At 41.8% G+C, this 27724-nt stretch overlaps 1 protein-coding gene across 4 annotated transcripts in view; it reads left to right on the top strand.

Annotated features, from left to right (window-relative positions):
- Positions 1-25909, top strand: part of PRRX1 (paired related homeobox 1) — a 91944-nt gene extending 66035 nt beyond the window's left edge. Inside the window, exon 4 of one of the 4 annotated variants that reach the window (XM_036342820.1) lies at positions 24564-25909. In XM_036342820.1, the coding sequence (XP_036198713.1) occupies positions 24564-24600 (37 nt within the window). In that variant the 3' untranslated portion in view covers positions 24601-25909. Of the gene's footprint in view, positions 1-1693; positions 5028-24563 lie in introns of those variants that run through there. The other 3 variants (XM_036342819.1, XM_036342817.1, XM_036342818.1) reach the window with 3 other exon arrangements.
- Positions 25910-27724: the final 1815 nt, after the last annotated feature.

Here is a 27724-nt window from a genome sequence, read left to right as displayed (position 1 = left end):
TTTAGTTTTACTTATCTATTCATTAAATACATTCTTGAATGCCAAATGTGTGGTAGATAGGATGTTAACTCTACCTGGGGAGACAGAGGTGAACAAGGCAGATATGGTGTCTCATCTGTGGAACTTACAGTTGAGGAATTAAAATAAGTGCTAAAAGGAAAAGTCCAGGGAGCTATAGGAGAACCTAATTTTGTAAAGATGGTTAAAATCATCAATCCAGAAATGAGTAAGAGCAAAGCAGGCTAATATGAAATACAAGAGCATAGGGATCTTTTATAACCCTTCTAAATCTTCTTCCTTCTGCCATCACACACACACACACACACACACACACACACACACACACACACACACCAGTGCTATAAGGATTTTACATTAAGGATGTGTATTTTTGGAAAGACCTAGTGACCGGGGACTAATTATATTTCTTCAACCTAGTCTTCCTGGGTTAATTGCTAGTATCTGAGCTGAAATAGGCTATTGTGGATCTTGACTATAAGCCTTGACAATGCGGGGTCCCAAAGAAGTATTAATGATACAGTCGCTCTATCTGTGCAGGTAGCTTTAGTTTTCTCTCTTTCTGGTCTATCACCTGATCCCCAGAACCACAAACCCCTGTGTGGCTGACAAAATTGCACTGGAATGCAGGCAATGGAAGAGTACACATCTTTCTATTTGTAAGTCTATCTCAGAAGAAAGGGATTTTGCTACTCTTAAAAACAACTAGAAACATTTTCATTTAATTAAAACGAGTACCATTTTAACTGTTTATATAAAGTAATGGATAATTTGCATCCAAGTCAAAGAAACCATTACTCTTTCCTTTAAAAGAAATTCATGGGTACAAGTAACAAAACCACCAATTACAAATTTCTTCCCAGTATTCCTAGGTCTTAATTACAATCTCTGACAACAAAAAACAAAACTTCAGGTTCTTCTCAGGAATACAGACAGTGAGAAACAGGTCGGGAATCTTAAAGCTGAAGCCTTTGCTAGCTCATCAGGGGATTTAAACATCTCCAAAATGACTGACCCAAAAGCAGTGTCCAGAGCTATTCAAGTCCTTTTGAAAAGTTATCAAATCAAGGCCAAACGCGATGGGTCCCTCTTGCTTGGGCAATGCTTTTGTGCAGGGAACAGCACAAAAGTTATCTTGGGCTGTTTAACTGATTCTCCAAGAGTGGTATTTAGTGTGGTATCTGTTGATCATCTAAAATGAGTTAGAGTGAACGTCGGCGTCCTAGAGTGAGGAAGGCAAAAATTTTCTTTTCAAATGCCTCCTTTTCTTTCTCGTTGCTCCCATATGCCAGGGATGTAGGCAGGAAGAGGGTTTTGAACAGGTTTCAATTGGATAGCTGATCGCACACCTGTTATTCAGCACAAGCAGCTTTCTTCTCTCACCCCAGAAATAAATCATGACTCACTGAGTCCAACACAGTGAATGCCTCTCTCCCCCATCCCTTGGTCCACTCTCCTCTGCTCTGCCCTGCCCTTTCAAACACTGCCACCCTTCGCCAAGTGCCTTAGACTAATGGAAATCTGGGGCTGTAAGGGACCTCAGAGGTCATCTCGTCCAACCCTCCTGCCCCTGCCGGCCCCCCGTTCTAAGAGTCACACCCATCTGGGGCACAGACTTACAGCTTTGTGAAACTAATGCCTGTTATTCTCCCTGCTCTCTCCTTTGTCCCTACAGTGCCATGGCTACTTATTCTGCCACATGTGCCAACAATAGCCCTGCACAGGGCATCAACATGGCCAACAGCATTGCCAACCTGAGACTGAAGGCCAAGGAATATAGTTTACAGAGGAACCAGGTGCCAACAGTCAACTGAGGAAAAAAATAATTAAACAGGCCTAAGAAGAAATCAAAAAACACACAAAACCATAAGACACCTATCCTGTTCTGTCATTTCTTCATCTGCTGGAAAAAATAATAAAAATAAACAAACCAAAAAAACAGAACTAAACTATTGGGACCATGGCAGAGAAGCACAGGAGAGGAGCCAAATGAAAATTAGTTACCAAACACTCCTCCTCCCTCTGGGACACCAGCAACACTTGTTTCTGGGTGTGTTCGTTTTGTTTTCCCTTCTTTCCATGCTTTGCTTCATATACTCGGAGCTTCCTCAGTTGGGTTCAGCCCCCCACCCCTCCCTATGATTACATGGGTTTTAAAAAGTCTATGATAGCTAAAGAAGCCATATATATCAGAATAATTGCCTATAGTCTCCTCATCGATGAGTTGAAACCTCAGTGCCTTGCCCCGTCCTCCTTCCCAGTTCTCTGCCCAGAAGCTCTAGGAACCTCTGAAAAGCCAGTCTTTCTAAAGAATCTGTGCCAGACATGATTTTCTTTCTCCCTGTCTCCATCTCTGTTGGTCGCGGAAAGGTTTTTCCATCAGCTACTGGGGAGTAGGGGGGCGGGGAGAGAAATAGTCATGTGCAACATCTGGTTGCTGGCCAGTCTGTTCCAGTTTGATTGGCTGTGCCTGGCTCATTCTAAGCAATAAGCTCTAGACCTAAGCTCTAGATTTAAGCTCTAAGCTATAGATGATATCACCATCTTCCCTATCTTAATAATCAGCCATCTTAAGTTAAAGATGTTTGTTGTTTTTGAAGGATTTGCCGTCATGGACTATTTGGTAGACGAACTATTTTTCATTTTAATGAGGGAGAGAAATTTCTCTCGGAAAACAAAGACCGAGTTGTGAAAGGCATAGCCTATATCTCATTGATGCCTTAAGGGTCATCAGATGCACACTTATATATATACTGTATATATTTATATATTTTATATATATATAAAATATTCTTGCAAGCTCAAGTTTGCAGTTTCTCAAACACAACAAAAAGCAAATTTCACGCCATCACCACTGTCCTTCTCTCTACAGTGATGAGACGTTTTATTGGGGATTTTGTTTCCTTTCTTGCTCTCCACAAAATTCTCATTAAGGTCCACAGAGCAACTTATAGAGCAGCTGTTGGAGAACAGGTCTTGTTTTCACAGTAAGGCTTTAAATAAATGAGAAAGTATGTGAAGCTTTAAGAATGTCCTTGAGTTTAGAGGCTGAGCTCTGGTGGAATGCTGGTCCGTCCTGATCTGTCATGGGAATTACACTTAGAGAGCGGAGGAAAAGCCATTTGGCCATCTGCCCTTTTTCTACTCAACAGGAATCTGAAAGACACATGTTTATTGGAATACTTAAAGGTTTGTCTAAACTTCAAAACGGCAATTATTTTATTTTCTAATGTTTTGAAATAAAGGTTAGTGGCTAGGGCTGGGAGCCAGGACTGACCTTTCTTTGTTTCTTTCTCTTTGTTTCCAGCTGTGCTTTTGTGACTTGTCAGGTGGACTTGACCAAACCCCATTACCAAGTGGTACCTCAGTTTACCTTTTTGTAAAATGGGTTTAACAATACTTACCTACCTCACAGGGGTGTTGTGAGGCCCTATTCATTTGCTCCTTCATTCTTTCCCATATTCTCTGTATTTCCAGCACTTTGTAGCCATGAAAGGAAGGGGACTATAAAAGTTTTCAAGGCTAATGGAAGGATACAGTACCTTGTTTTCTAGCAAGGAAATGCTACCTTGCTTTTAATGCTTATCATTTTGCATTTGGAAATGAGAAGTAGGTTTATATTTATAGACCTCTCAGAATTCACATCATTTGACCAAAGTAACCTTAAGATACACAGAACAAACACATTTTCAATTTACATTTTCATCCTCGCCAGCTTGGTTGTAATAACTTTAGTTAGCAGTGATTTAAAAGTTTCAGATATATTTTGGCCAAATATGTCAACTTTCAGTGACAGGCAAGGAAATGGGGTTTAAGATGCACTTTGAGAACATATTTGTTTCTTGCCTTGGCCTACCAGATTGAGCTCATGGCGTTATTTTTTCAGTCAAATATCCCCCAATCTGAAAATGTATTTTGAATGTTGATTCTGTACTTTTCTCTATAACAAGAAGGAAGCCCATCTGATGCATTTTGCTCTCATCAACCAATTTCCTGTGTATGTTTCTTTTCACCTACTATTCAAACATTTCTTACCAAATGGTTCACATAAGCTGGCTAACAACACATATTACTTGCTTCCCAAAGAGTCCCTGGATTCTTTTGTCCCATTAGCTGCTGTGGATTATTGAGTTTCAAAGGAACAGTGCATCCTAACAGATTAAAACATTCTTTGTGAAATCAGTGCAACCCAAGAAATTGGTAAACTTTTGGAGTTGGAGGTTTGGGAAGAATGGCTGAAAGAGGATTTGGATTACAGTGCAGGGAAGAGAAATCATACATTTAAAAAATTGCTAAAAGGGACGAAATCTTAGAAGAGGCAGCCAAGAGATAGAGGGTCATGTAAAGTCACTTGAAGCTTCTATCTTGACATCCATTTTTAGTGGTGAACAGACAAGTCTGAACCCATAACCCTAATGTTAGGTGAAACTGGGCAGTTTTACCCAATATTGCAATATTCCCTGAGCAAGAGATGTCTGGGAATATCATGGAAGAACCAGTACTGGTCAGGCATAGGAACTGGCATTGTTGGTGAATGCATACCACAAGCATCTATTATCTAAGCACTTGATCAAGAAGTATACCCATGGTATAAGCACTCGGTGTTGTTCATTTATTATTGACTTGACATAAGTAGGAGTTCATATGTGATTTGGAGGAGTAGCCTTCTGGCTCCTGAGCCAGGCATCAAGAGAGGGTCTCAGAGCCAGAGTTCAAAGGCATACCCCTGCTCCTCACCATCATTATACTCAGATACGGATGAATACTTACAAACTCTCTGTCGGTGTCCCCAATCCCTTGGAAACAAGGTGCTGATTTATGGGGTATGTGGCACGTTAAATGGAACCAGAAGAGGTGACCGAATAAAAAGGGGAATGACATTTAGGGTATAAAGGTCTCGTAAGAAATGTAATATGTAAATTATATCTTGCTTTATGATGTAAAATATACATTGTTTGCGCTAGAATAGAAATGATTCCTTTCCAATAAAAAGAAATAAGGATACCACACATTGTCTTTCGTTATGTGCCATTGAGTCTGCTGATTCTTTTCTCTTTGAACTTCAAAAACAGATCTGCCTGTCTAAAATTACATTTGGAGAAGAGTGAATGGAAGAGAGATTTATAAACAAGAGAACTTTTTATCAGAGTGTGATATTATTTCCTTAAAAGGAAAATAGCCTGTTGTTCCTAAAAAGCAAAGACAATGGTGGGAAGAACAGGGCACATTTATTAGTACAGCAGGGAAGTATAGAGAGAAACTTAGGGGTGTTTAGCTATTTTTCCACCTACATCTTTATCATCCACAATACTGATATCACATGACAAAAACAGACCTCAGACAAAGCATAGCCTTTTATTTTAGAGTAAAGAAATAACAAAGTAAAATTTCTTAAGCACCTATTATGCATAGTGTTGGGTGTGTAGAAATGGAGGAATAGAAAACCCAAGTTAGGAGACATGGGTTCTGTTTTCATACAAATTAAAGTCTGAATAAAGGGCAACTCTGGCAAGAACAAAATGTATGCCACAGTTCAAGATAATAAATGTATTAAACACATAACACAGACAGGAGGGAAGAAGAGAGAGAAAGAAAGCATTATGGGCTGGAGCAGCACAGGGACCTGAGTTTCATCAGCCAGGATTTGAGCAGGAGAAGAGGAGGGAGTGGCCTTTCAAGTGGGAAGGTGAAGTGGGATGAAGGCAGAGATACAGGAATGGGGAATTTGTGTTCAGGGACCATGGCTAATGGGATGAAGAGCTAATTTTGAAGCAGAGTGAAAGAAAACACTGGAAACTGAGGTAGAGCCTTCATCTTGCAGGGTACTGTGTGTCAAAGGAGTTTGGACTTTTCCTCAGGCTATAGAGATCCATTGAAAATTATTAAGCAGAAAAAAAGTCAGGCAAAAAAATTTTTTAGCAGAATTATTGTGGTAAAAAATGAAGGCAAATTAGATCAGAACAGGAACTAGAAGCAGAAGAACATAGAGGGGACACACACACAAAAACAACAAAACAACAAAAAGATGAATTGGAAACATCTTGCAAAGAAAGAATCAATAAGACTTCATGGCAAGAAAAAGAGAATAGAGTCCAAGGCAACACTGGTTTCGAACCTGGGGAGTAGGAGAATGAATCACTGACAAAAAATCAACAAAAACAGGAGATGACAATTTCAGTTTTAGATGTATCATTGAATTTGAAAACCGAAATATAAATATCGAATAAGTGAAGATATGAAAGTTGGGCCTGGAACCAAGGACAGAGATAGAAGGCCATTGATAAATAACACTCCACTTTTACCCATCAGTTTCTATACGGCCAGGGACATTTCCATTGCAACTGGCAGAAACCCAATTCAAATTAGGTTGAGATGGTTTAATTAGGGGATTTATTAGATGGATGGGAGTAGGTCATAGAATGAAAGGAGGAGCTATAGGAATCATGGAAGCTCTAGAACCTCAAGAGCTGGAGATGAGATTTGACACCACAGAACTCTCTGTCTGTCTCTCACGTCTGCAGGCAGGTTTTCTCCAAGTAGTAGTAGGGCAAGTGCAGATGCAGACTGACATCCATTCAGCTTTGGAAGAAAGATCTGAGAAACAAGCTCCTGTTATAGAAATGCTGGGAGAGAACTCTAGCATCCTGCCTTGGTTGGTGCACACCCATGACCCGCACTGTGCCCTGGGGGTGGAGGTGTACTGAGCATCCGGAGCAGGGCTACTTGCCTGCATCAGGCACCACGGTGCATCAGTGCAGCTCCTCTTGTCGCCACCTCTAGTTCTAGTCATTACTGTAGCGCTACTGTAGCACTCAGTCCCCAGGCTATTTCCATCAGCTTTGCAAACAAAACCTCAATGAGCCAATGGATAAATGCTCCCCACGTCCATCTATAGGCACACAAACTACAGTCCCCATAGCAGTGGTGTCCACCTTGACAACACCTCCCTGTGTTGGTTTTCCCTTTTTACCTTATTATTCCCCTGGCTGCTCATTCCTGTTCCATGGGATCATTATCCAAATAAACTACCGGCATGTCAGCCATTACCACCAATTATAATTTCTATGGGGCCCAGGCTAAGATAAAGCTCTATTCTCTTTTGTCAGAGGCATTCTCACCAAAACTATGTGGATTGAGTAGTGGGACCTTTTCTGCCCAGAAGAGGAAGGAAAGGAAATGTAGGCAGACAAAAATAGCACAGAGCAAGGAGGAAGAGAGAAAGCACGTTAACTGTAAATTGGTTTCCATTTCAACTGGTATTAACTATTTCTTCTTACAAATGTCGGCTGCAATATTTTCAATTAAAACCATACCAACTTCTTTCCTCTTTCCTGTGGAAGAGAGAACTAGAATTTGGACAGTTTACTCATCTTTCTGGGCGCACAGGTACACTTCATTGCCCAGCATCCCTTATAGTTAGATGTGGTCTTGTGACTCATGTCTGGCCAATGGAATGCAAGCCAAAGTGCTATTTGATGATTTCAACCCGGGCTCCTGGCTCCCATTAGAACTCTTCTTTGTTTCTTCCATCTGCCTGACTGATCTGACAACCTCTGATCAAAGTTGGGGGACAAATTTTAAAGACAAAAAAGCAGCAGCCAACCTGGGACCCTGAAAAGTGACGACAGAAAGCAAAGCTGCTACCCTCGCTGACCTGGAACCATATTTGAGTGTTATATGACAGAGAAATAAAGCTGTATTCTTATGAAGCATTGCATGACAACATCTATTTGTTACTGCAACTCATCCCAACCTAACACACCTCCTTTTCTTCTCTCTCTTTTTTGTTCCTTCTTTCCCTCCCTCCCTCCCTCCCTCCCTCCCTCCCTCCCTCCCTCCCTTCCTTCCTTCCTTCCTTCCTTCCTTCCTTCCTTCCTTCCTTTTATCCTTCCTTCTATACCACCTGCATTTCAAGATCCTTGTTGTAATTCATAGACTTACAACTCTCAATGACCACACATTCTAATTTTTCCACGTTGAGTATTCAAATATTGTAATATTTAGTTGGCATCTTGTGCCCTTTGGGTATTAAAATTAAATGTTATAGCAAATAAATACTTAACACTTTCAATAAATAACACTTTCAATAAATTAATGCCTGACACTCTAGAGTCCCTACAAAATGGCTCAAAATATTATTGTAGTTATAAAAAGAGAGAATCCTTTTTCTACAGGTCATCTACAAATTGAAGGCATCTGAAAACTATTTTGTGGAGTCTCACATATTTATCTGCTTAGTGTCATTCAGTTCAGCAGAGGTAAAATAAGGCTAGCAAAACTGGACAACTAGAGAAACTCACACATGTGCACAGGAACACATGACCAGAAATGTTCATTGCAGAATGGTTTGCAATAGCAAAATATTGGAAACAAACAAAATGTCCATCAGCTGGAGAATAAATAAACTGGGATATAGTCATACAATGGAATACGATTCAGAAATTTAAAAAATGAATAAATGAACCATGGCTACCCACGTGCGCTTTGATATCTCTCAGAAACATAACTTTGAAGGGGAAAAATAAAAAACAAATTGCAGAAAGATATATGATACTATTTATATAAAATGTGAAGATGCACACTGTTATCATATATTGTTTATGAACATATATGTAATACAAATATAAAAAAGATGCAATAGAAATGAAAACAATTTCAGAATAATAATTTCAGAAAAAAACATTTCTGAGTGAGGAGGTAGGAGATAGGATTGGGAAGGGCACATTTGGGTGCTTCAAATACATCTGAAATGTTTTATTTCTTTAAAAAGATGAGAAGCAGAAATATGTTAAGTGAAATAAGCCAGTCAGAAAAAGACAAATATCACATAATCTCACTTATATGTGGAATCTAATCAACAAAATAGACTGACGAACAAAATAGGTCCAGAGACATGAATACATGGAACAGACTGACTGATCTCAGAGGGAAGGGGGTTGGATGGGGCAGGAAGAGATTAACCAAAGAATTTATATACATGTATGCATATCCCATATGCATACACAGACAATATCCCATAGACACAGACAATAGTTCCCTGTAGGCCTGGGGTGGGGCAGGGGCTGGGGGAAGGGAGACAAAGCCTGGTTGTGGGGGGGGGGGGAGGAAATGGGGCACATCTGTAATACTATCAACAAAAAATAATTTTTTAAAAAGAAGGTAAATAAAAGAAATATGAGAAGCAAAGATGACAAATTATTAAAGTTTGACAATAGCTGGTGGTAAGCACAGCATGTTCCTGATAGTCAGCCCTGTACTTTTCTGTGCTTATGATGTTTCAAAATTTATTAAATGTGAAAAGAAAAGAAAAAAAAATGGGTAATGTATACCTTGCAACCTCAGCAGAGGGAGATGTGAGGCCAGGATGGGTGTGTTTGTAACCCTAAACTTTGCCTTAGTCAGGCAGGGAGGAAGTATGTTAAATACATTTTTAAGAAGACTAAAAAAAAAAAAAAAGAAAAGAATCCTGCCTATAATCTAACTCACCTAAACAAACTGAAAAACATCTACCACAAATATCTCCCACATTTAACTACTGCACCTGAATTCCTGCCTTCACAGTTTGGGTTTCCAGGGGTCTCCCACTACCTGGGCTGCAGCAGGCACTCGTACCTAGAAGTTATTATTGGCCACTATCATTCCCGAATGGTCCCGAAGGAACAGGAAGAACATAGTTGTGAAGTATGAGCTGTGGCAAAAGTGTGAGTCCCATTGCAGAGCAGACATTGCAGGCACTCTATAGGAGGTTTCTGGACATCCGGTGATGTAATAAGAAAGCATGGCCCTGTTTCCAGTCCCTGCTTATTGTGTCACTGCACGGTAATCCTGGGAAGTTGCTTATCCCCTATGAGTCTTTTTTCTTCTCTTGTAAAATGATACTTAGGCTACAGATCAGAAGTGAGACAACATACCCAAAGCATGAATGAACTACTTGAATCACATCGTGGATTTCCATTTTCTTCCGTACTCTCAAAGGACCGCTCAGTCGCAGAGGAAAGAGACCTGGGACATAGGTTCGGAGGCCCAGGCTTCTCTCTGCAGCATCAGAGCAGAAGGGACTCAAAGACAAGGGAAGTGAGGCAGCAAGAGGAGGAAAATGCAGAAAGGAAAAGAAGGAATGTATAGAATGTGCACAGTGGCCCTGCTCCCCACAAGTAGCACACACATGATGTTTTTCCTGTTGCCTAGCTACTCTTAAACTGGAGGGTTGGTTTTTCCCCCCTTTTTTTGCCAGGATACAAAAATGTCCCTCCAAAGTTTAGAAGTCCCCTTCCCCAAAAGAAATTCTAAAGAACAGTGATGGAAGACCCTTGTCCTTATCCCACTGTACTAAGTTCAGGAACATACCTGGACATTGAGCCTTGGAGGTTGAGGGAGATGCCCGAATGTACTGTACTTAACTGTACCCAATAATAATAATACAGTATCTAATCTAATAAAAGACAAACATGCAAATTGGCTGTACCTTTGCTATGCCTTAAGCCATGCCCACCAGCCAATCAGAGCGGCTATATGCAAATTAACCCAACCAAGATGATGGCCGGCAGCCACGGAGCTGGAGCAAGCAGGAGGCTTGGCTGCTCCAGTGATGGAGGAAGCCAAGCTTCCCACATGCCGCGGCTGGCTCTGAGCTCCACTGAAGGCAACAAAGTTTCAATTATAGAAGATAAATAAACCCCAGATACCTGCTTTCAGCTGGCCGTGGCCACGGAGCTGGAGCAAGCAGGAAGCCAAGCTTCCCGCCTGCCGCAGCTGGCTCTGAGCTCCACTAAAGGCAACAGAATTTCAATTATAGAAGGTAAATAAATCCCAGAATAAAAAAAAAAAAAGAAAAAGTAAAAAAGGAGAGGCTGGGAGCTTCCGTCACCGGGGGGTTTGGCCAGCCTGAAAACAGCCATCAGCCCCTCACGCAAGCAGGCCAAACCTCCATGGGGTGAGGGTCCCCACTGGAGGTGGGGGCTTGACCAGCCTGCAAACAGCCATCAGCCCCTCACCCAGGCTGGCCAGGCACCCCAGTGGGGACCCCACCCTGAAGGAGGTGTGACCAGCCTGCAAACAGCCATCAGCCCCTCACCCAAGCTGGCCAGGCACCCCAGTGGGACCCCCACCCTGATCCTGGATACCCTTCAGGGCAAACCAGCCGGCCCCCTTCCGTGCACCAGGCCTCTATCCTATATAATAAAAAGGTAATATGCAAACTGACCCTAACAGCAGAAAGACTGGGAATGACTGGTCACTATGACACACACTGACCACCAGGGGGCAGACGCGCTCAATGCAGGAGCTGCCCCCTGGTGGTCAGTGCACTCCCACAGGGGGAGCTCTGCTCAGCCACAAGCCAGGCTGATGGCTGCCAGTACAGCGGTGGTGGTGGGAGCCTCTCCCGCCTCCTCAGCAGCACTAAGGATGTCCTACTGCAGCTTAGGCCTGCTCCCCGCTGGCAAGTGGACATCCTCCAAGGGCTCCCAGGCTGCCAGAGGGATGTCTGATTGCCAGCTTAGGCCCAATCCCCCAGGGAGAGGGCCTAAGCCAGCAGGTGGTCATCCCCCAAGGGGTCCCAGACTGTGAGAGGGCACAGGCTGGGCTGAGGGATTCCCCCCACCCCCCGAGTGCAAAAATTTTTGTGCACTGGGCCTCTAGTATTGTATAATATATTGTATAACAATAAGTTTGATCATCTTGGCAAATATTCAGACCAGCCTATGCTCAGGCCTGCTCTGGTCTATATAAACCTGAACTGAGCAGCTGAGCTTCCTAAAAGCTGTTAGCCTCATACTCTCAGACACTATAACCCGTGACTGTGCAGGATCGTTGGGTGTGGACATTTGTCCTTCCATCTGTCCTGTTGTGCATCCTGACAGCACTAACTTTCTTAAGGATCCTTTAGAAAAGTGAACCCAGCTTGAAGCAACATCTGTGATCTTTCAGTTAGTCCAAGGCCCTGCTGAAATGAAGTCCTGTATAACTTTGCTTCCTAGAAAACAATTAAATGGGTGATTTTTAAGGGGGTGGCGGGGGTGGGGGGAGAAGAGAGAGAGAATATGTTCCTAAGATAGGATGTATTCATTATACCCCTTCAAATGGTCAGGATTAGCAAACTGGTAGATTAGAATATTTTAAAGTACATATTCATCTTCATTTTTGGAAGCCTTTTAAAAATTAGGAAATTCACTATGGCAGGACTTCTGCATTCTACTCGATGGTTTTAGCCTCAGGTGGGTAGCTAGAAAATTGAAAATGTCCAAGAGGATTTTGAGTAAGTTTTGTATTTCTCAACAGAAAAAATAAAAGGAATCTGAGATAGATAATAATATAGTATCACTGGCTATAATTTTTGACTGGCTGAATAACCATAGCCAAAGACTGTCTTTCTTCATTAGCATACTTCAAGACTTTGTGGTAGGTCCACTTTGCTCAATATACTCTATATTTTTTAAAATATATTTTTATTGATTTAAGAGAGGAAGGGAGAGGGAGGAGAGATAGAAACATCAATGATGAGAGAGAATCACTGATTGACTGCCTCCTGCACACCCCCTACTGGGGATCGAGCCCACAACCCAGACATGTGCCCTTGGCTGGAATCAAACCTGGGACCCTTCAGTCTGCAGACTGACACTCTATCTACTGAGCCAAACCAGCTAGGGCCACTTTGCTCAATATTTTAATCAATTACTTGTGCAAAGGTAAAAAACAAACAATAACCAAAAACCAAAAACCAAAAACTTTATGCTTGTCGAAATTTCAAATGATCCATGCCTTGAGAGAATAGCTAATGTACTTGATAACATGCTTACACTTCACATGAATGCAAGTCATGGTGTTAGTAAGGTGTCACCTGATAACACAGAATGACAATTATAAGGAAACCTGAACTGAGCAGCTGAGTCTTACTTTTAAAAATTAAAATGTAAAAGGATAGATTTCAAACTATGGAATATGAAAGCTAGAAAATAATTTAGATAAAACTACAGACAAATGGTTCTGCTAAAATGTTCTCGGCTAAGAGACGCAGGCTCGTTGTAGGGCCTTGCCTGAAATGGGAAGACTTGTATCCTGTACTCTTTCCACTCTTTCCAGATGGAGGCTCACCAATGCGAGTGACAGAGAAAGGACGTCTACATTTCATTCCAAATTTGAATTAAATATCTATCTGAGGTTAATTTTTAAATACACTTTTCCCACCATCCTTATGTATTTCCAGTGCTTGAATGGCATGGCACCAATATGAGCAGGATGCCAGCAAGATGCCAGCACCTGGTAGCTAGCTGTTCTCCAGGTGCACGGTAGAAGAGTATATCAGCTCTCAAGTTTCTTTACGGCAAAATCAAACTACAGTGGGGCCTTGACTTACGAGTTTAATTCGTTCCGAGACCGAGCTCGTTAAGGAGCTCGTTAACTCAAATTACTCTGTCAACTCAATGCAAAAAATTGGCCGAGAGACAGCTGGTATCTCAAAAAACTCGTTAGTCGGGACACTCGTAAGTCAAGGCCCCACTGTAAAAAACACACACACACACACCACCAATATATTTTGCTCACTGGGTATTCTTACCACGTAGATTTCAGAATAAAACCATTAGCCTTGATGAACTTTCCTCATTATGCTTCAGACCCCGACACCGTTTTCAGAGTGGCTTCATGTTGTTGTTGCCCAGCGTGAGCTCTAAAAACTGTCTAACTGCTAAACCTAACACACACCAGGGGGCCAAGGAAAATAATCTATTTTCCTATTTCCTGTGCCCCATCAGGGTACAAAACATAAAACAAGCCAAAATTCCTCCACAGTGGGCTTGCAGTCTTAAGGAGACTATTATTTTCTATGCAGAAAGTCAAATATTTTTTCCAGAACTAATTTTCTTGCTGACCACATTGAGCATTGAGACATCAGTGAGAGTCTTCTTGGAAAAAACTGAATTGAAGAAGGAATTTGGCTTTGGAAAACAGGAAGTGGGTTTCTGTTGCTGTAGACAGCCAAGAGAGAACAGGAGTTCTAGACCACGTTGTCCACGGTGTGTGAGTAACCTCTAGAGAGAGAGTGACTACTCTTGCTGATGCTTATCTAAACCAAAGCAAGGTTTATCCATTAATCCTCATTTAAGGACAAAGCTAGGATAATGCCAATGGACTTTTCTGCATTTTTCTGCCTTTTCAAGGAACAGCAGATCAAGTTGGGAAAGACCCACTGAACACTTTTAAGAAACCTTTAGTCCAAACATATTTCATCCATTAGGGTAATGTTTTCCTCAGGCTTGTCCAGGAATAAATCCCAACCTTCTCCCCATAAGATCCCAAAGACACAGCTGATTTGTTTTCAGTTGGGGTAATGAAATGTCTAAATGGGAAACATATGTCCGTTTGGTCGGCAGAGGACATGCTAGGAAGTGTCTTGTTTATGAGGGGGGACTCAGCAGTAATCTGACAGCGACAGAAAAGACTAAACAAGCAACTAGCAATTAACTCCTAAATAATAGTTCTTCTTGGGAAGACAGTGCATTTTAAATCTATGTAGAACACTCGTTGCCTAATATAAGTTTTAAAAGGCTCTTTATTTCAAAACGGAGGAAGTGCTGTTAAAAACCTTATGTAGTTGTTCCTCCTCTCTTTGTTGGAACACAAATAATTTGACCTGACTGCTCCATCCAAACGCTCATGACCCTGATCACTGCCTGTCCTAGGTAGTGTTTACACATGGAAATTTCTTCCCAGCCTTTCTTTTACACCTTTATAGTTTCTTCTAAATCCTGAATCCCAAGCAAAATAGGCTGAGGAATGAGGAAAATGGGAAGAAAAGTATTATCTCCTGAGAGAATTAAAATTAATAAACAACACAGAGAAGTTGCTGAGTCAAAAGAATCGCAGGAAATGGTGACATGTGGTGTGGGAGTTTAAGACAGGCGTTTTTGGACCAGGACAGGAGCGCACAGGAGAGATCACAGCCTCGTCAGTCTTGCTTGTAGCTGTTTCCAAGCCAAGTGTTTGCTCGTGACCCTGTGTGCTGCTAATAGTGAGTCATTCTTGGAAATAAAATAAATAATAGCAAGTTTAATCACATGGAATTATACAAATTCTGTGAGTAGAATTTCTAAAAATAGCAGATTTTTGGAAGCAAAATAAGCCTTTAAATTAATAATATTGACATGTGATTTTCATGCACTCCTGTTAACCTTGTTAGAAGATCTAAATGTTATATTATTCAAATATTACCTAATTATGTTTTCTGGTATTTTCCAGTGTTTGAATATTTGCCATAAGGCTATATTCTTTTTAGTAGTACCAGACTTAATATCTATTATTTTTAACAATAAATTCATAATTGATAATCAATGTGAATTTATTAAATATTTTAAGACATCCATAGTGATGAGTAAAGAACATAAAGAATATTGAGAATATTTGAAGAATAATGTGACTTTGGGAATTCCCAAGATTTCCTAGGAATTCTGGTCTCTTGTTTCTAAAGGCGTAGCGAAGGTACAGTCTTTAGGGAAGATGGGAATCTGTTAGGAATTTGGAGCACTAGTCCTAGGTGAATTTAGGAAGAAACATCATTCTAGGATGGAATAATGGGGCCTTGGTGTTCAGTGGCCTACCAAAGAATGGTGAAAATGGTTTGAACTTGGGAATTAGAAGAGCGAGGTATAAGCCTTCCCTCAGAGACTTGCCCTCTAGGTGACCTTGGGCAAGCCACTTGGCAATATGAATATATTGATACTTTACTGGATTGCTGATAAGATCAAATACAATTAGGAATTTCACTTTGTACCCTTTTATGCACTTTAGATTTTTAAAAGAGGTATCAATTCAGACAATTATCTCAAATAATCTCTGCTAAATTTTGCATGTACATGTATAAAACTGGAAAGAGCAAAAACTGGGGTGGCGGGCTTATTGGAAAATTGGTAGGAAGAGCTTTGTGGCTAGTTTCAAGTATTCTGCTCCTAGTCTTTTCCATCTACAAAATAGGATCAGGAAAGGGCGTGGTGAATGGCTGATGGACTCTGAGGTCCTGGAGATGTCTGGTGACTGCCTTCCCCAGGCCCTAGATTCAGTGGCCTTTATTTTTTTCAAAACTAAAACATCTTACCAGCCAAACGGGCAAACACAAAAAAATGGATCAGCCAGAACAGAAAATCAAAGGTCAGTTGTGGCCTAAGAATGCCTCGCCACAATTACTTTAGGTCATTAGGCCACCTTAACTAAGCAATTTTTCCACTGTTTCCAAACTTCAGTCAGTCAAGCACCATATCATACTCCCCATAACATCTGCATAGCATTTGTACTCTTACTTAATATTTTCTTTAATTCAGTCCATTTTTTTAAAGTAGCCCTGTCCCAAACAATAATAAACATGAAATTATTGCTTAGTGTGCAAATTATATTTCCCCATAGCACATTTGCATAACTATCTACACTAATAAAGGACAAACATGCAAATTGATCGTACCTTTGCTACGCCTTAAGCCACGCCCACCAGCCAATCAGAGCGACTATATGAAAATTACCCTAACCAAGATGGTGGCCGGCAGCCACAGAGCTGGAGCAAGCAGGAGGCTTGGTTGCCCCAATGATGGAGGAAGCCAAGCTTCCCTCCCGCCTGCCCTGGCCAGCTCTGAGCTCCTCTCAAGGTTGCAAAGTTTCAATTACAGAAGGTAAATAAATCCCAGAATAAAAAAAAAAAGAAAAAAAGGAGAGGCTGGGAGCTTCCGTCGCCGGGGGGGCTTGGCCAGCCTGAAAACGGCTCTCAGCCCCTCACCCAGACTGGCCAGGCACCCCAGTGGGGACCCTCCACCCTGAAGGGGGTGTGACCAGCCTGCAAACACCCATCAACCCCTCACCCAGACTGGCCAGGCACCCCAGCTGGACCCCCACCCTGATCCTGGATACCCTTCAGGGCAAACCAGCTGGCCCCCATCCATGCACCAGGCCTCTATCCTATATAATAAAAGGGTAATATGCAAACTGACCCTAAAAGCAGAACGACTGGAATGATTGGTCACTATAACACACACTGACCACCAGGGGGCAGATGCGCTCAATGCAGGAGCTGCCCCCTGGTGGTCAGTGCGCTCCCACAGAGGGAGCTCTGCTCAGCCACAAGCCAGGCTGACGGCTGCCAGTACAGAGGTGGTGGCGGGAGCCTCTCCCGCCTCCTCAGCAGCACTAAGGATGTCCGACTACAGCTTAGGCCTGCTCCCCACTGGCAAGTGGACATCCTCCAAGGGCTCCCGGGCTGCCAGAGGGATGTCTGATTGCCAGCTTAGGCCCAATCCCCCGGGGAGCGGGCCTAAGCCAGCAGGTGGTCATCCCCTGAGGGGTCCCAGACTGTGAGAGGGCACAGGCTGGGCTGAGGGACCCCCACCCCCAAGTGCACAAAATTTTGTGCACTGGGCCTCTAGTCTATATATATAAAAGCCTAATATGCAAATTGTCCCTACGGGAGTTTGACCAGGAGACTGATCGCTCACTGTGACATGCATGACCACCAGGGGCAGGTTGGAACAAAGGAAGGCCCCGGCCAGCAGCTGGCAGCTGAGGAAGGGAGGCCCTGGCTGGCAGCCGGAAGGCCCCAATTGGCCCTGATCGCTGGCCAGGCCTAGGGACCCTACCCGTGCACGAATTTCGTGCACTGGGCCTCTATTTATATATATCATAACACATTGGTACATAAATATGATACTAAACAAATGCCCATCTCTGTACCATGGAAAATTGTCTCGCCTCCTACTGGACCACCCTTTGGGAAAGACTTATAAAGATCATTTCCACCAAGTTTACTAACAAAGCATAAAGGAAAGGCATCTTTTCTTAAACACATAAAGGGAAACAGACCGAGGCAGTCAGTCACAGGGGACCCTACTCTTAGAAGTGCCCCAGACTTTGTTTAATGCTCTACTATCACCTTGATAATTCTTAATAATTTTTTGGACAAGAAGCCCCATATTTTCATTTTGCACCAGGTGCTGCAAATTATATAGCCAGTCCAGAAGGGAAAAAGGAATATAGTAGGGTTGACACTGTAACATGGCTCCGCTGTGACCCTGAAATTTGTTTTTCATCAACAACTTTTTGCAATGGATTGTTAAGCAGTTATTAGCAAAACCACCACCCTAAAACTATATAAGATATTCATGGAAGATTTAAAAAATGCTACATATTTCTTATCTTATATTAGAGCTTATAGTCAGGTTGGGAAATTAAGATGATATTCATTAATCCACTGGATATTCCATAATTAAGAACCAAATTGTATGCTGTGGATAATAATTATAACAATAGTTTAGAAAAGAGAGGTATCTCTGAGGGCAGGAGCAGTTGGAGGGAACATGAAAAGGAAAGATTTGAGCCATGTAACATATCATATCTAGTTTTATAAATGTCTGTGCTAAGCCTGTCTCATAAAACCCTTCACAGACTAGTCCCGACATATCTCCCCAGCCTCTTCATTAATCAGTTTCCTCAAATACAAACTATTCCTAAAATTGACAAAACCCCGGTCCAGGGTATCAGTGAAGGCTCATGTACCATGTATTTAGCTACTTACAAGTTATGAAGCAAGGTAACAAAGTGTTAAATAATACATGTCGTATAATACTGATGTTGATTATCTTACCTTTATAACAATCTGCAAGGCTAGGCCCTAATTTAGCTTTCCTGACTCCTGGGAATTCCACTCTTGCTCATGGTGGAGTGGGGATCACTGGCTCCCAGCCCAGGTCCCAGCCTGCTCCCCTTCCCTCACTAAATCCAGCTCCAGCCCATGTCTGAGGGATCTCATACACACCATGTGGACTCAGCTCACACATCCAAGCTCGTTCATCTCTCTCAATTCTGTGTAGCATGATCTACCTTTGGAAGATGAATTTTGGGGCAAGAACCGTGTAGGTCCTCAAGCATACTTGGGGGGCCATTTGGGCAAGGCATTGTGCATACTGGAAAATCAGACTGTGGTCTGCAAAGGGCAGGAGTGAGGAGAGGGGAGAGGAGAGAGTGAGCATGTCCTCTTGCCCATGGACCTCCTGGCCCTGTAACACACAGGCCCTCAAGCAGATATACCCTATGCTCTCCCTCCCCACCTCCGAATTTCTCCTTTTCCTTAGGAAGTGTTTTCAAGTATCTCTTTGTCTCCATGTACATCACTCTGTCTGCCTTTCTTCTTCACCTAGGACACTCACACCTACTCCGTTTAGTATCATATGACCTTGTTCAAATGCTACCCCATCTTCCAAGCTTTGCAAACTCTCTTAGGCACAAAGAGTTTGTTGCTGCTTTGCATTCCTTTGGCATTTTGTTTATGCCTCTATCACAGCCTTTATGACCTTGTATTGGCATCACTGTCTTCCTCCACTAGGCTGGAGTGCTTTGTGCACATTTGTTCTCTTGTATCAACAGAACGCTTGGCGACACATGGCACTTCCTCCTACTAATATGTTTATTGTGGGAATGAATGCATGAAGCATACTCTTGTGGCCCCAAACGTGCCATGCTATGTAAATGTTTATTTATCTTGGAGCAATACCGGTCTCTGAGAGTGGATGTCAGCATGGACATGGCACTATCCCGGTGAGAACTGGAAACACTCACTCATCCAGATGTTCCGCGTCATGTGGATAAAACCCCAGATGACTGACGGAATTTTTCAGTTTTCATCGGAATGATTGGCACGGTGCGTATAGGGCCTTGTGTTATCAGCCCTAGGACCCCCACCGCAGTGGGTTCAAAAAGTGACTCTTGCAGACCCGAACGCTCAGCAAGCTGTTAATGGGATGCAGCGTTCTTCCGCATGTGCTACTCACGGGGAAGCTGACAAGTTTGGTGCCAAAGGTGATTTCAGTTCATCAGTCTTCATTGTCATTAGCAACGAGCACTTATTAGGCACTCACATGTGCAAAGCACATTTTCAAATGGAAGACATCATGACAAACATTAGCGGATGAGAGGTTTTGTGTGTGTTGTTTTTTTTTTAACCATGGAATCAACTTGCCTGCTGCCTCCCAAGCTACGGTTTGGTTTTTTTTATAAGAATTCTGCTTAAAGGAAGTTCAAAGCATGTACGACATTTTGATTATTAAAATCCCATTCATTTCATGGAAGTCTGTTTCCCTCATTTCCCACCCCTTGTTATGTCTTTGTCTTTGATCCCAAACTCTATTTATTGAATGTGCATTTGTTCATTATTTGAAATATTAGGAGTTTTGTTTGTAACATTCTGCCTCTTAGCTTGGTGTGGCTGAGGCGCACTGACAATCGGAAGCCAGAGTTCCACCTTCCCTCTGTCGCTTGGTGATTTGAGAAGTCATTCAACCTCTTAGAAGCTCGGTGTCCTGGTCTGCAATTAGCAATACCTTCCTTACAGAGTTGCTGGGAGGAGGCATGAGAGGCACTTGGAAGACTCCTGAGTAAAACCAGAGTACCAGGGGTCATTATTATTAGCCTTAGTGCATGCACGTGTCGGCTCTCTTCACAAACAAGCAGAGATGGCATCTGAGTAATTGTCCCCTGGGTGTCAGAGGTAACAGCAAGATACTATGTTGATAAAAGCTTAATAAACAGTAATTTTGGTGATGGCCGTGGGTAGGAAACAATGGTAATCTTTTGAGCATAGATGGGCAATTTGAGGCCTGAAATATTCCAGAGCTTTCCAAGGAGATTCCATGACTTTCGATGTCAATTTCAAAGCCCAGGGTGCTCCTTTTACTGCACTGCCCACTCCCAGCGGTAGTCCTGCCTCATGGAGTTACCAGGTGAGACCTCATTTTTCATGGGCTGTTCCATGGCTGTCACGAGGGAAGAGCTGAAGAGCATTGAGGAAGCAGCTTGGCCATGCATCCACATAGCGCTACGCAGGGCCGGTCATGAGGGCGCCCCCGATTGGACTGCAGGCCGAGCACTGCTATCCCCAGGCTGCTGTGATGAAAGGTGGCCAGCCAACAAATACAGAGCTGGCCTCCTTCCTTGAAGCTGTGACGTGGGCAAATGTGCCCGGCTGGCTCTGTCTGAACACATACATTGGGTCAGCCATTCCCCTCAGCTTCCAGAGAAATTCGACAACGCGGAGATTTTAAAAGGCCCACTTCCGGGGGAGAATATAGGCGCCCATACAAAACTGACAGACACGACTCAGAAAAGATGCTCCTTAGATGAGAACCAGTCCTGGGGAAGGCCACATGGCTAAAAGAAGCAGATGTTTGAATTGAACAACAATACCACACGGTGGCTCCAGGGAGAACTGCATGGGGAGGACAAGGTGTCTAACCCAGTTGCCCCAGACGGCGCCTTTCTCCAAGGCTTCGAGAATTTCACAAAAGCAGGTGCAGCTAAAAATCAAAATGTGCTGAAGAGCAGAAATAGCTTCTTACTAAATATTTCAAAGAAATAGGTTGAACAATTATATCTTATGGGGCTTTCTCTGACGGTCCCCAGGTGGCTAGCAGTTCCCAGCACGGGTGTGTATAGTAATTGCCCACTTGTCTTTCTCACCCAGTAGGTGGTGAGTCCATGGAGGACAGCACTGTGTCCTTCATCTCTGAAAGGCAGGCTAGTTCGGGGGAAAAAGCTCCTGGGAGACACCGGCCTGTTTCAGAGTTAACGGTGTGACCTTAGGAAAATTAGGTACAGTAGTCCCCCCCCCCCCTTACTCATGGGGATACATTCCAAGACCCTCAGTGGATGCCTGAAACCACAGATAGCACCAAACCCTATATATATACTATGTTTTTCCCCACGCATACCTAACTTCATATTTATATATTAGGCACAGTGAGAGATTAGCCACAATAATAACAATGGTAATAACATACGCTAATAAAAGTTATATGAATATGGTTTCTCTCTCAAAATATCTGGCATTTTCCATTTAATATTTCTGGACCACGGTTGACTGCACATGACTGAAACTTCAGAAAGAAAAACCATGGATAGTGCCCTGATTAGACTCAGTTTCTTAATTGGAAAAGTGGGGAGCAGAAGAAATACTTCAGAGTCATTGCCAGGAAGATAAGTTCATGGGTGAACAGTGCTAAGTATATAGCAGATACTTAATATTTGTTGAATGTTTGCATCTGCAAACGTCTGCTTGTATTTTTTTATTTTAAAACTTGTGATTGCAGTATTTTTGTTTCCAAAAGAAATAAAAAGGAAGTATTTTTTAATTTTCCCTTTCTAGACCATGTTTTCCTTTCGTATTTTATTTTTTGCCAATCCTCACGTGAGGATAGTTTCCCATTAATTTTTAGAGAGTGGAAGGGAGGGAGAGCAGGAGAGGAAGAAAGAAAGAGAGAGAGAAAAAAACATAAATGTGAGAGAGACATATTGATTGGTTGCCTCCCGCACTCGCCCCAGAGCACCAGGGATTGAACCTGCAACCCAGGTATACATCCTTGACCAGGAATCGAACCCAAGACCCTTAAGTGTGTGGGCTGACACTCTAACCACTGAGCAACATCAGCCAGGGCTTGTCCTTTATTCTGACCTCCTCTCCTATCACCCCTTCAGGAAGATACACCTTGTACTGTGTCTATGTCATTGTCCTAGCCTACCTTTCTTCAATCTTTCATTTATTGCATATGTCAATATGCTGCTAAATTTATGACTTGAAAATATTTCCTTAACCTGCAACTCCATCAACCTAATCTTTTCTCTTCCTTCATTTTACTATAAAAATTCTCAAATTAATTTCTCCTTCCATTTCTTCACTGTGAAGATATACTCTAAACTTTCCAAAGTGCTTTAATTACCCACTATACTACAGAAACTAATCATACTCTTGAACATCTCCAATGACATTGTAATCACTACATTTCCCAGACATTTAAAATCTTATTATTATCATTTTATTTTTAACAAACTTGCTTTTTAAGAATAAAAGTTCTATGTCCTAGATCTAGAGCCAGAGTTTATTTAGTTTTGTCAAAAGAAGTGAGTCTCCCCAAAGGTCTTTACCCCATGAGCAAGTAGGTGCAAAATACAGGAAAATTATATCACTGTATAATTATGGTACAACTATATCATTGTATAATTCCAAGCGAATTTAAGGATATTCATATTATATAAATTAAAAATGGATAGATGCCCTATTCCAGGGAAGCAGATATCCTAGCCGACTTTCTTTTGAGGTCAAGAAACATTCCTTATAGTGCACCATAAGTAACACTTTATGGTGCATTAGCTTATTTAATTTGAGAAGAAAGCATTTTTTTTCTGATTTGTTCTATAGAAAATTAATTGAGGAGAGACTAATATTTCTTAGTGTTGTGCTATAGTTTCACCCAAGAGACTTGAACCCAGGAGAAGGTCCTCAGAGATCCATTCTTACCTTCTTGCATTTCCATTTTGTAGCAGTCATGGCTGTTTTTCACCCAGCCAGAGTGGAATCCCTAATTCCAGAGAGGAGAGGAGAACCTGGTACTCTGGAAAGCAGCTTCATGCTAAGGACCTGCCCAGCCTGCCCAAAGCTCTGATGGCCATAAATATACATGGGTGGGGCAGTCTCGGAATCTGGGAAATGAGTTCATATCCCTGGCATGCTCAGAGACAAGGTACATACATATATCAGTGCCTACCTGCTAGACTAGGAGGCAGATCAGAGCCCATGGAAATGGTTTGAAATTTAAGAAAGAAAGCAGTTTTTAGTTACTTATGAAAGAATAGTTAGATAGCAACTATTTATGTATTGATGTGATGTATTTATATATTAACAATAGCATATTAATTAAAAATAGACCCTGAAGCACCAGTGTTTAACACCTTTTAAACTTACTTTTTGTTACCACCTGAGTTTAAAAATCTGTTAAAAAAATAGTTTATTATTCTGAGCAGTCATGTCCCTCACTCTTGCATTACAGCAAATTATTCAAGATTTTACTATGTCTTCTTGCAGCGGCCGGTTTTATTTTGAAGAGTGGCCCTATTTTCTACAGAAAGATGAGAAAGGGAATGCAAAGGGCACTGGATTAGAATAGGGTGTCCAGCAATCATTCTGACTGTGCCACATCAGAGCTATTTTTGAACTTGATGGGACCATCCAGCTCACCTGCTGTTCAGCCTCTCCTCCTCCCAGATTCCAGAATATCGTGTGACCTCCATGCCCTGTGCCTTTGGTCCTGCATTTTCCTGTCTGTGGGGCTACTCCTCACGTCTCATTGGATTGGAACATTACTTGACTCCACATGCCACTTACTCAGTAAAGCCCTTTGCCAAGTTCATCTTTCTTCCTGTGATGTTTTTATTGTGTCTTTATTATTGGTTATATGTTCATGTAATTACTATTAATTTAACAATTATTAATTGCTTAGCCTCTGTCCCACTGGACTGTAGGTAAGCTCCTTGAAGGCAGGGATCATATCTTATTTATCTTCCTAGAAATGCATGACAAATTCCAGCCTCATAAGCACCTGTTATGGGTTATGCATTGACTGAATACATAAACAGAAGAATTACTGAAGTCTCCTTATGTAAAAGGCACCATACTGAATGCTATGTTAATATAAAAAAAATAAGTATATGCTCAATAACACTTGATTCATTTATGTGTTCTTATTTCAAAGGGTTTCTCTGCTAAACTGGAAATCACTGGCAGAGTAAAAGCAAATGGAGTTTGACATCTCAGCTAAGTCCAGTGAGGCAGCTTTGGGGTAGTGGAAAGAGAACTCAACTGGGCTCAGAAGCTCTGGTTTCCAGGACCAGCTCAGATGCTGGCTTTATGACTTCAGCCACCTTGAAACATCTCTGAACATCAATGTCTTCATCTGCAAAATGAGGTATTTTGGTTATGTGATCATCAAGATCTTTTCCAGTGGTAACACTTCATGATTCTAAAACACTATGAAATCATCAGAGTTGCCGTCAGACTCACAATCCAGTTTTGCCAAGGAGAACCACGTGTGAATTTCTGGATGGCTAATAACCTTAACTGGACAACATAACTGTTCGCAAGAGAGAATAACAAATTACAATTCCTTTTTTCCATTGTCGAAGGCCAGATGATTGGTTCTGCAAATTATGCACTGTTCTCGTTTTATGCCCAGCTGTGGTTTAGAGGGCAGGAATAAACACACATTTTCCTCCATTTAAATGGAAAATGTGTGCCCAGCACTGTTTTAGAGGGCACAAGTAAATGCCCATCCTCTTCAATCTAGATGAAAAATGTGACATAGTTCAGGTTAAACTTCCACCAATGTTCAGAGAATTCACTTCTGGAACCATGAGAAACAGAAAAGAAGAAATAATAACCCTGCACAACTTCAAGCAAATTGGAATTGATATTTGTTGCAGAGCCTGGAGACTTGCCTCTTGGCAGAAGTAGATTTTCCCCAGTTGGTTTCAAAAGTCTAATGATATAACACAACAGCTGGCCTTGTAATTCCTAATAGTCTGCATTTGCCCCTGATATTTACGAGTGACCGTGACAGCACCCCAGCAGGGATCTCGCCAAACCTCAGAAGATAGCCTTGCTCTTTTAAAAAATCATACATTGTCTTGTGCACAGGCACCCATGGTTGAAAATTATGGGATTGACAGGGAAGATACACAGGGCAAATAAGAGGAAGGTCTTATCGGCTTAGGACAAAACCTTCCTCAGAACCCAACTTCTTAGTCCATAACAGAGTGGGCTCTTTTCCACTGCCACAAAAGCAGTTGGTATAATGGAAGAACCATGGTCTTTGAGGGTAGGTGGCTCTGGGCTTCACTAGCAGCTCCTCAAATTTACTAGCTAAGTGCTCTTATAGAGATGACTTAATCTCTGTCTGCTTTTCCATCTGTAAAATGGGAACACATTTCTGTCACACGAGTTGTGAAAGAAGTGCTTTGGTGGGTAAAACATGTAGATCAGTGGTTCTCTACCTTCTGGCCCTTTACATACAGTTCCTCATGTGGTGACCCAACCATAAAATTATCATCGTTGCTACTTCATAACTGTCATGTTGCTACTGTTATGAATTGTAATGTAAATATCTGATATGCAGGATGGTCTTAGGTGACCTCTGTGAAAGGGTCGTACGACCGCCAAAGGGGTCGCGACCCACAGCTTGAGAACTGCTGATGTAGATGCTTTATGTGTGCTAGATTACCTAAGTTCTGTGTTGTGAACATGGCAATGAGGGGTTGCTCTCTCCAATAACTTAAAGGTCTCATTCTAAAGGAGAGGATAGAATTTTTAGTCTGACGCGCAGAAACGCTAAGCAGCATTGTTAGGTGACTGTCACCTGCAGGCAGGGGATTGTTGTCCATGCATCTGAGGAAGCAGACTTCGCAGGGCTGGCTCCATAGGCGTGCCTCCTGTGCAGCTGTGGAGGGCCCTGTGCTCAGGAGGGTCCCCCTCCTGGTTTTAGTGCTCTGCTGTCGACACCTTGGAATTCTTCACAATCTGTTTAACAAGGGGCCCTGCATTTTCATCTTGCAGTGGTCCCTGCAAAGTATTTAGTCAGTCCTGACACTTAGGAAGGAAATTCAGCGCTGCATGCATGCTTGCTCAAATTTATGGAAAATAATGTGGAGGCATTACTCTGCTTTATAATTAATACATATTAGCACTTGTGCTTTTGGTTTCAAAGGATAAAGTTCTGAGTTGGTTTTATAGAGACTAAATGGAAGAGGTTCCACATATGTAACTATAGCAAGGATTGGAAGACAAATCAAAGGACAGCAAGAGCATTCACATATAAAAGCTCTCAAGCCAAAAGCATTTTACATCTAGACTGGCTGGGTTCAAATCCCAGCTCTGCTTACTAGCTGTGTAACTTTGGGGAAGTTGCTAAATCTAACTCTGCTTCAAATTATCATCTATAAAATGGTATAACAGCAATATCATTGGGCTGTTGTGAGGATTCAATAACTTAGTACATATTAAGTGCTAAGAACATTGATTGAAACAGTGCTCAATAAGTATTACTTACTATTATCTACAAAGAACTTAGCAAAGTTCCACTTTCATTTGAAAATATGTTCCTGCAACTTCAAAGGATTTAGAAAACTTTCAGACCAAAATAAAGATAATTTTGAATTTTTTGACATTTTGAGTTTTATAAATCATATCAACCTGAAATAATGCTCATACTTTTTAATATATAAAGGGACGTACCAATAGATAGCTTACCAACTGGGAATAAAATTTTAAGACTAGTAATTCATTTGTATATGTATACATGCATTCATTTATTCATTTAATAGTTATTCATTGAGTACTTATCACATGTCAGGTTCTGTGCCAGATGATAGGAAACTGGTGAAGATGCCATTTATCTCCAATAACTCATTATCAAATAGAATATGATAAAAAATATATATGAGAGAAATAAATACCAAGTAAATGGAATCAACAGAAAGTGAGCCTAATTCATTCTTGAGACAGGGGATCAAAAAGGGTTTTAAAGACAAAGGAAGATCTAAAGTGAGACCTAAAAGATTATGGGGAATTCACTATGTAAAAAGGAAGAAAAACATGAATGAAGTCCTAGAATTGTTCATAAACGCTGCATAAGATTCAGTGTGACTATAATGTAGAGTGTGAGGTAGGAGAGTAGTGAATTAGAAAGGGGCTAAACTACTGGTTTTGTAAGTCCTGTTAAGGAAGTTATTCTGAGGGCATATTGAGTCGTAAAATTGTTAGCAGTTGAGGAACATGATTAAGTCATGGTTTAGGAAATTTACTCTGACTACAGTATGAGTAATAGATTGGAAAGGGGAAATTATTGCAGACAAGAAGATA

This window comes from Myotis myotis, unplaced genomic scaffold (assembly GCF_014108235.1).
Source record: "Myotis myotis isolate mMyoMyo1 unplaced genomic scaffold, mMyoMyo1.p scaffold_m19_p_18, whole genome shotgun sequence".
In the NCBI taxonomy this organism is placed as follows: domain Eukaryota; kingdom Metazoa; phylum Chordata; class Mammalia; order Chiroptera; family Vespertilionidae; genus Myotis; species Myotis myotis.
The sequence above is the reverse complement of the archived record's forward strand: the minus strand, read 5'-3'. Positions and strand labels throughout refer to the sequence as shown.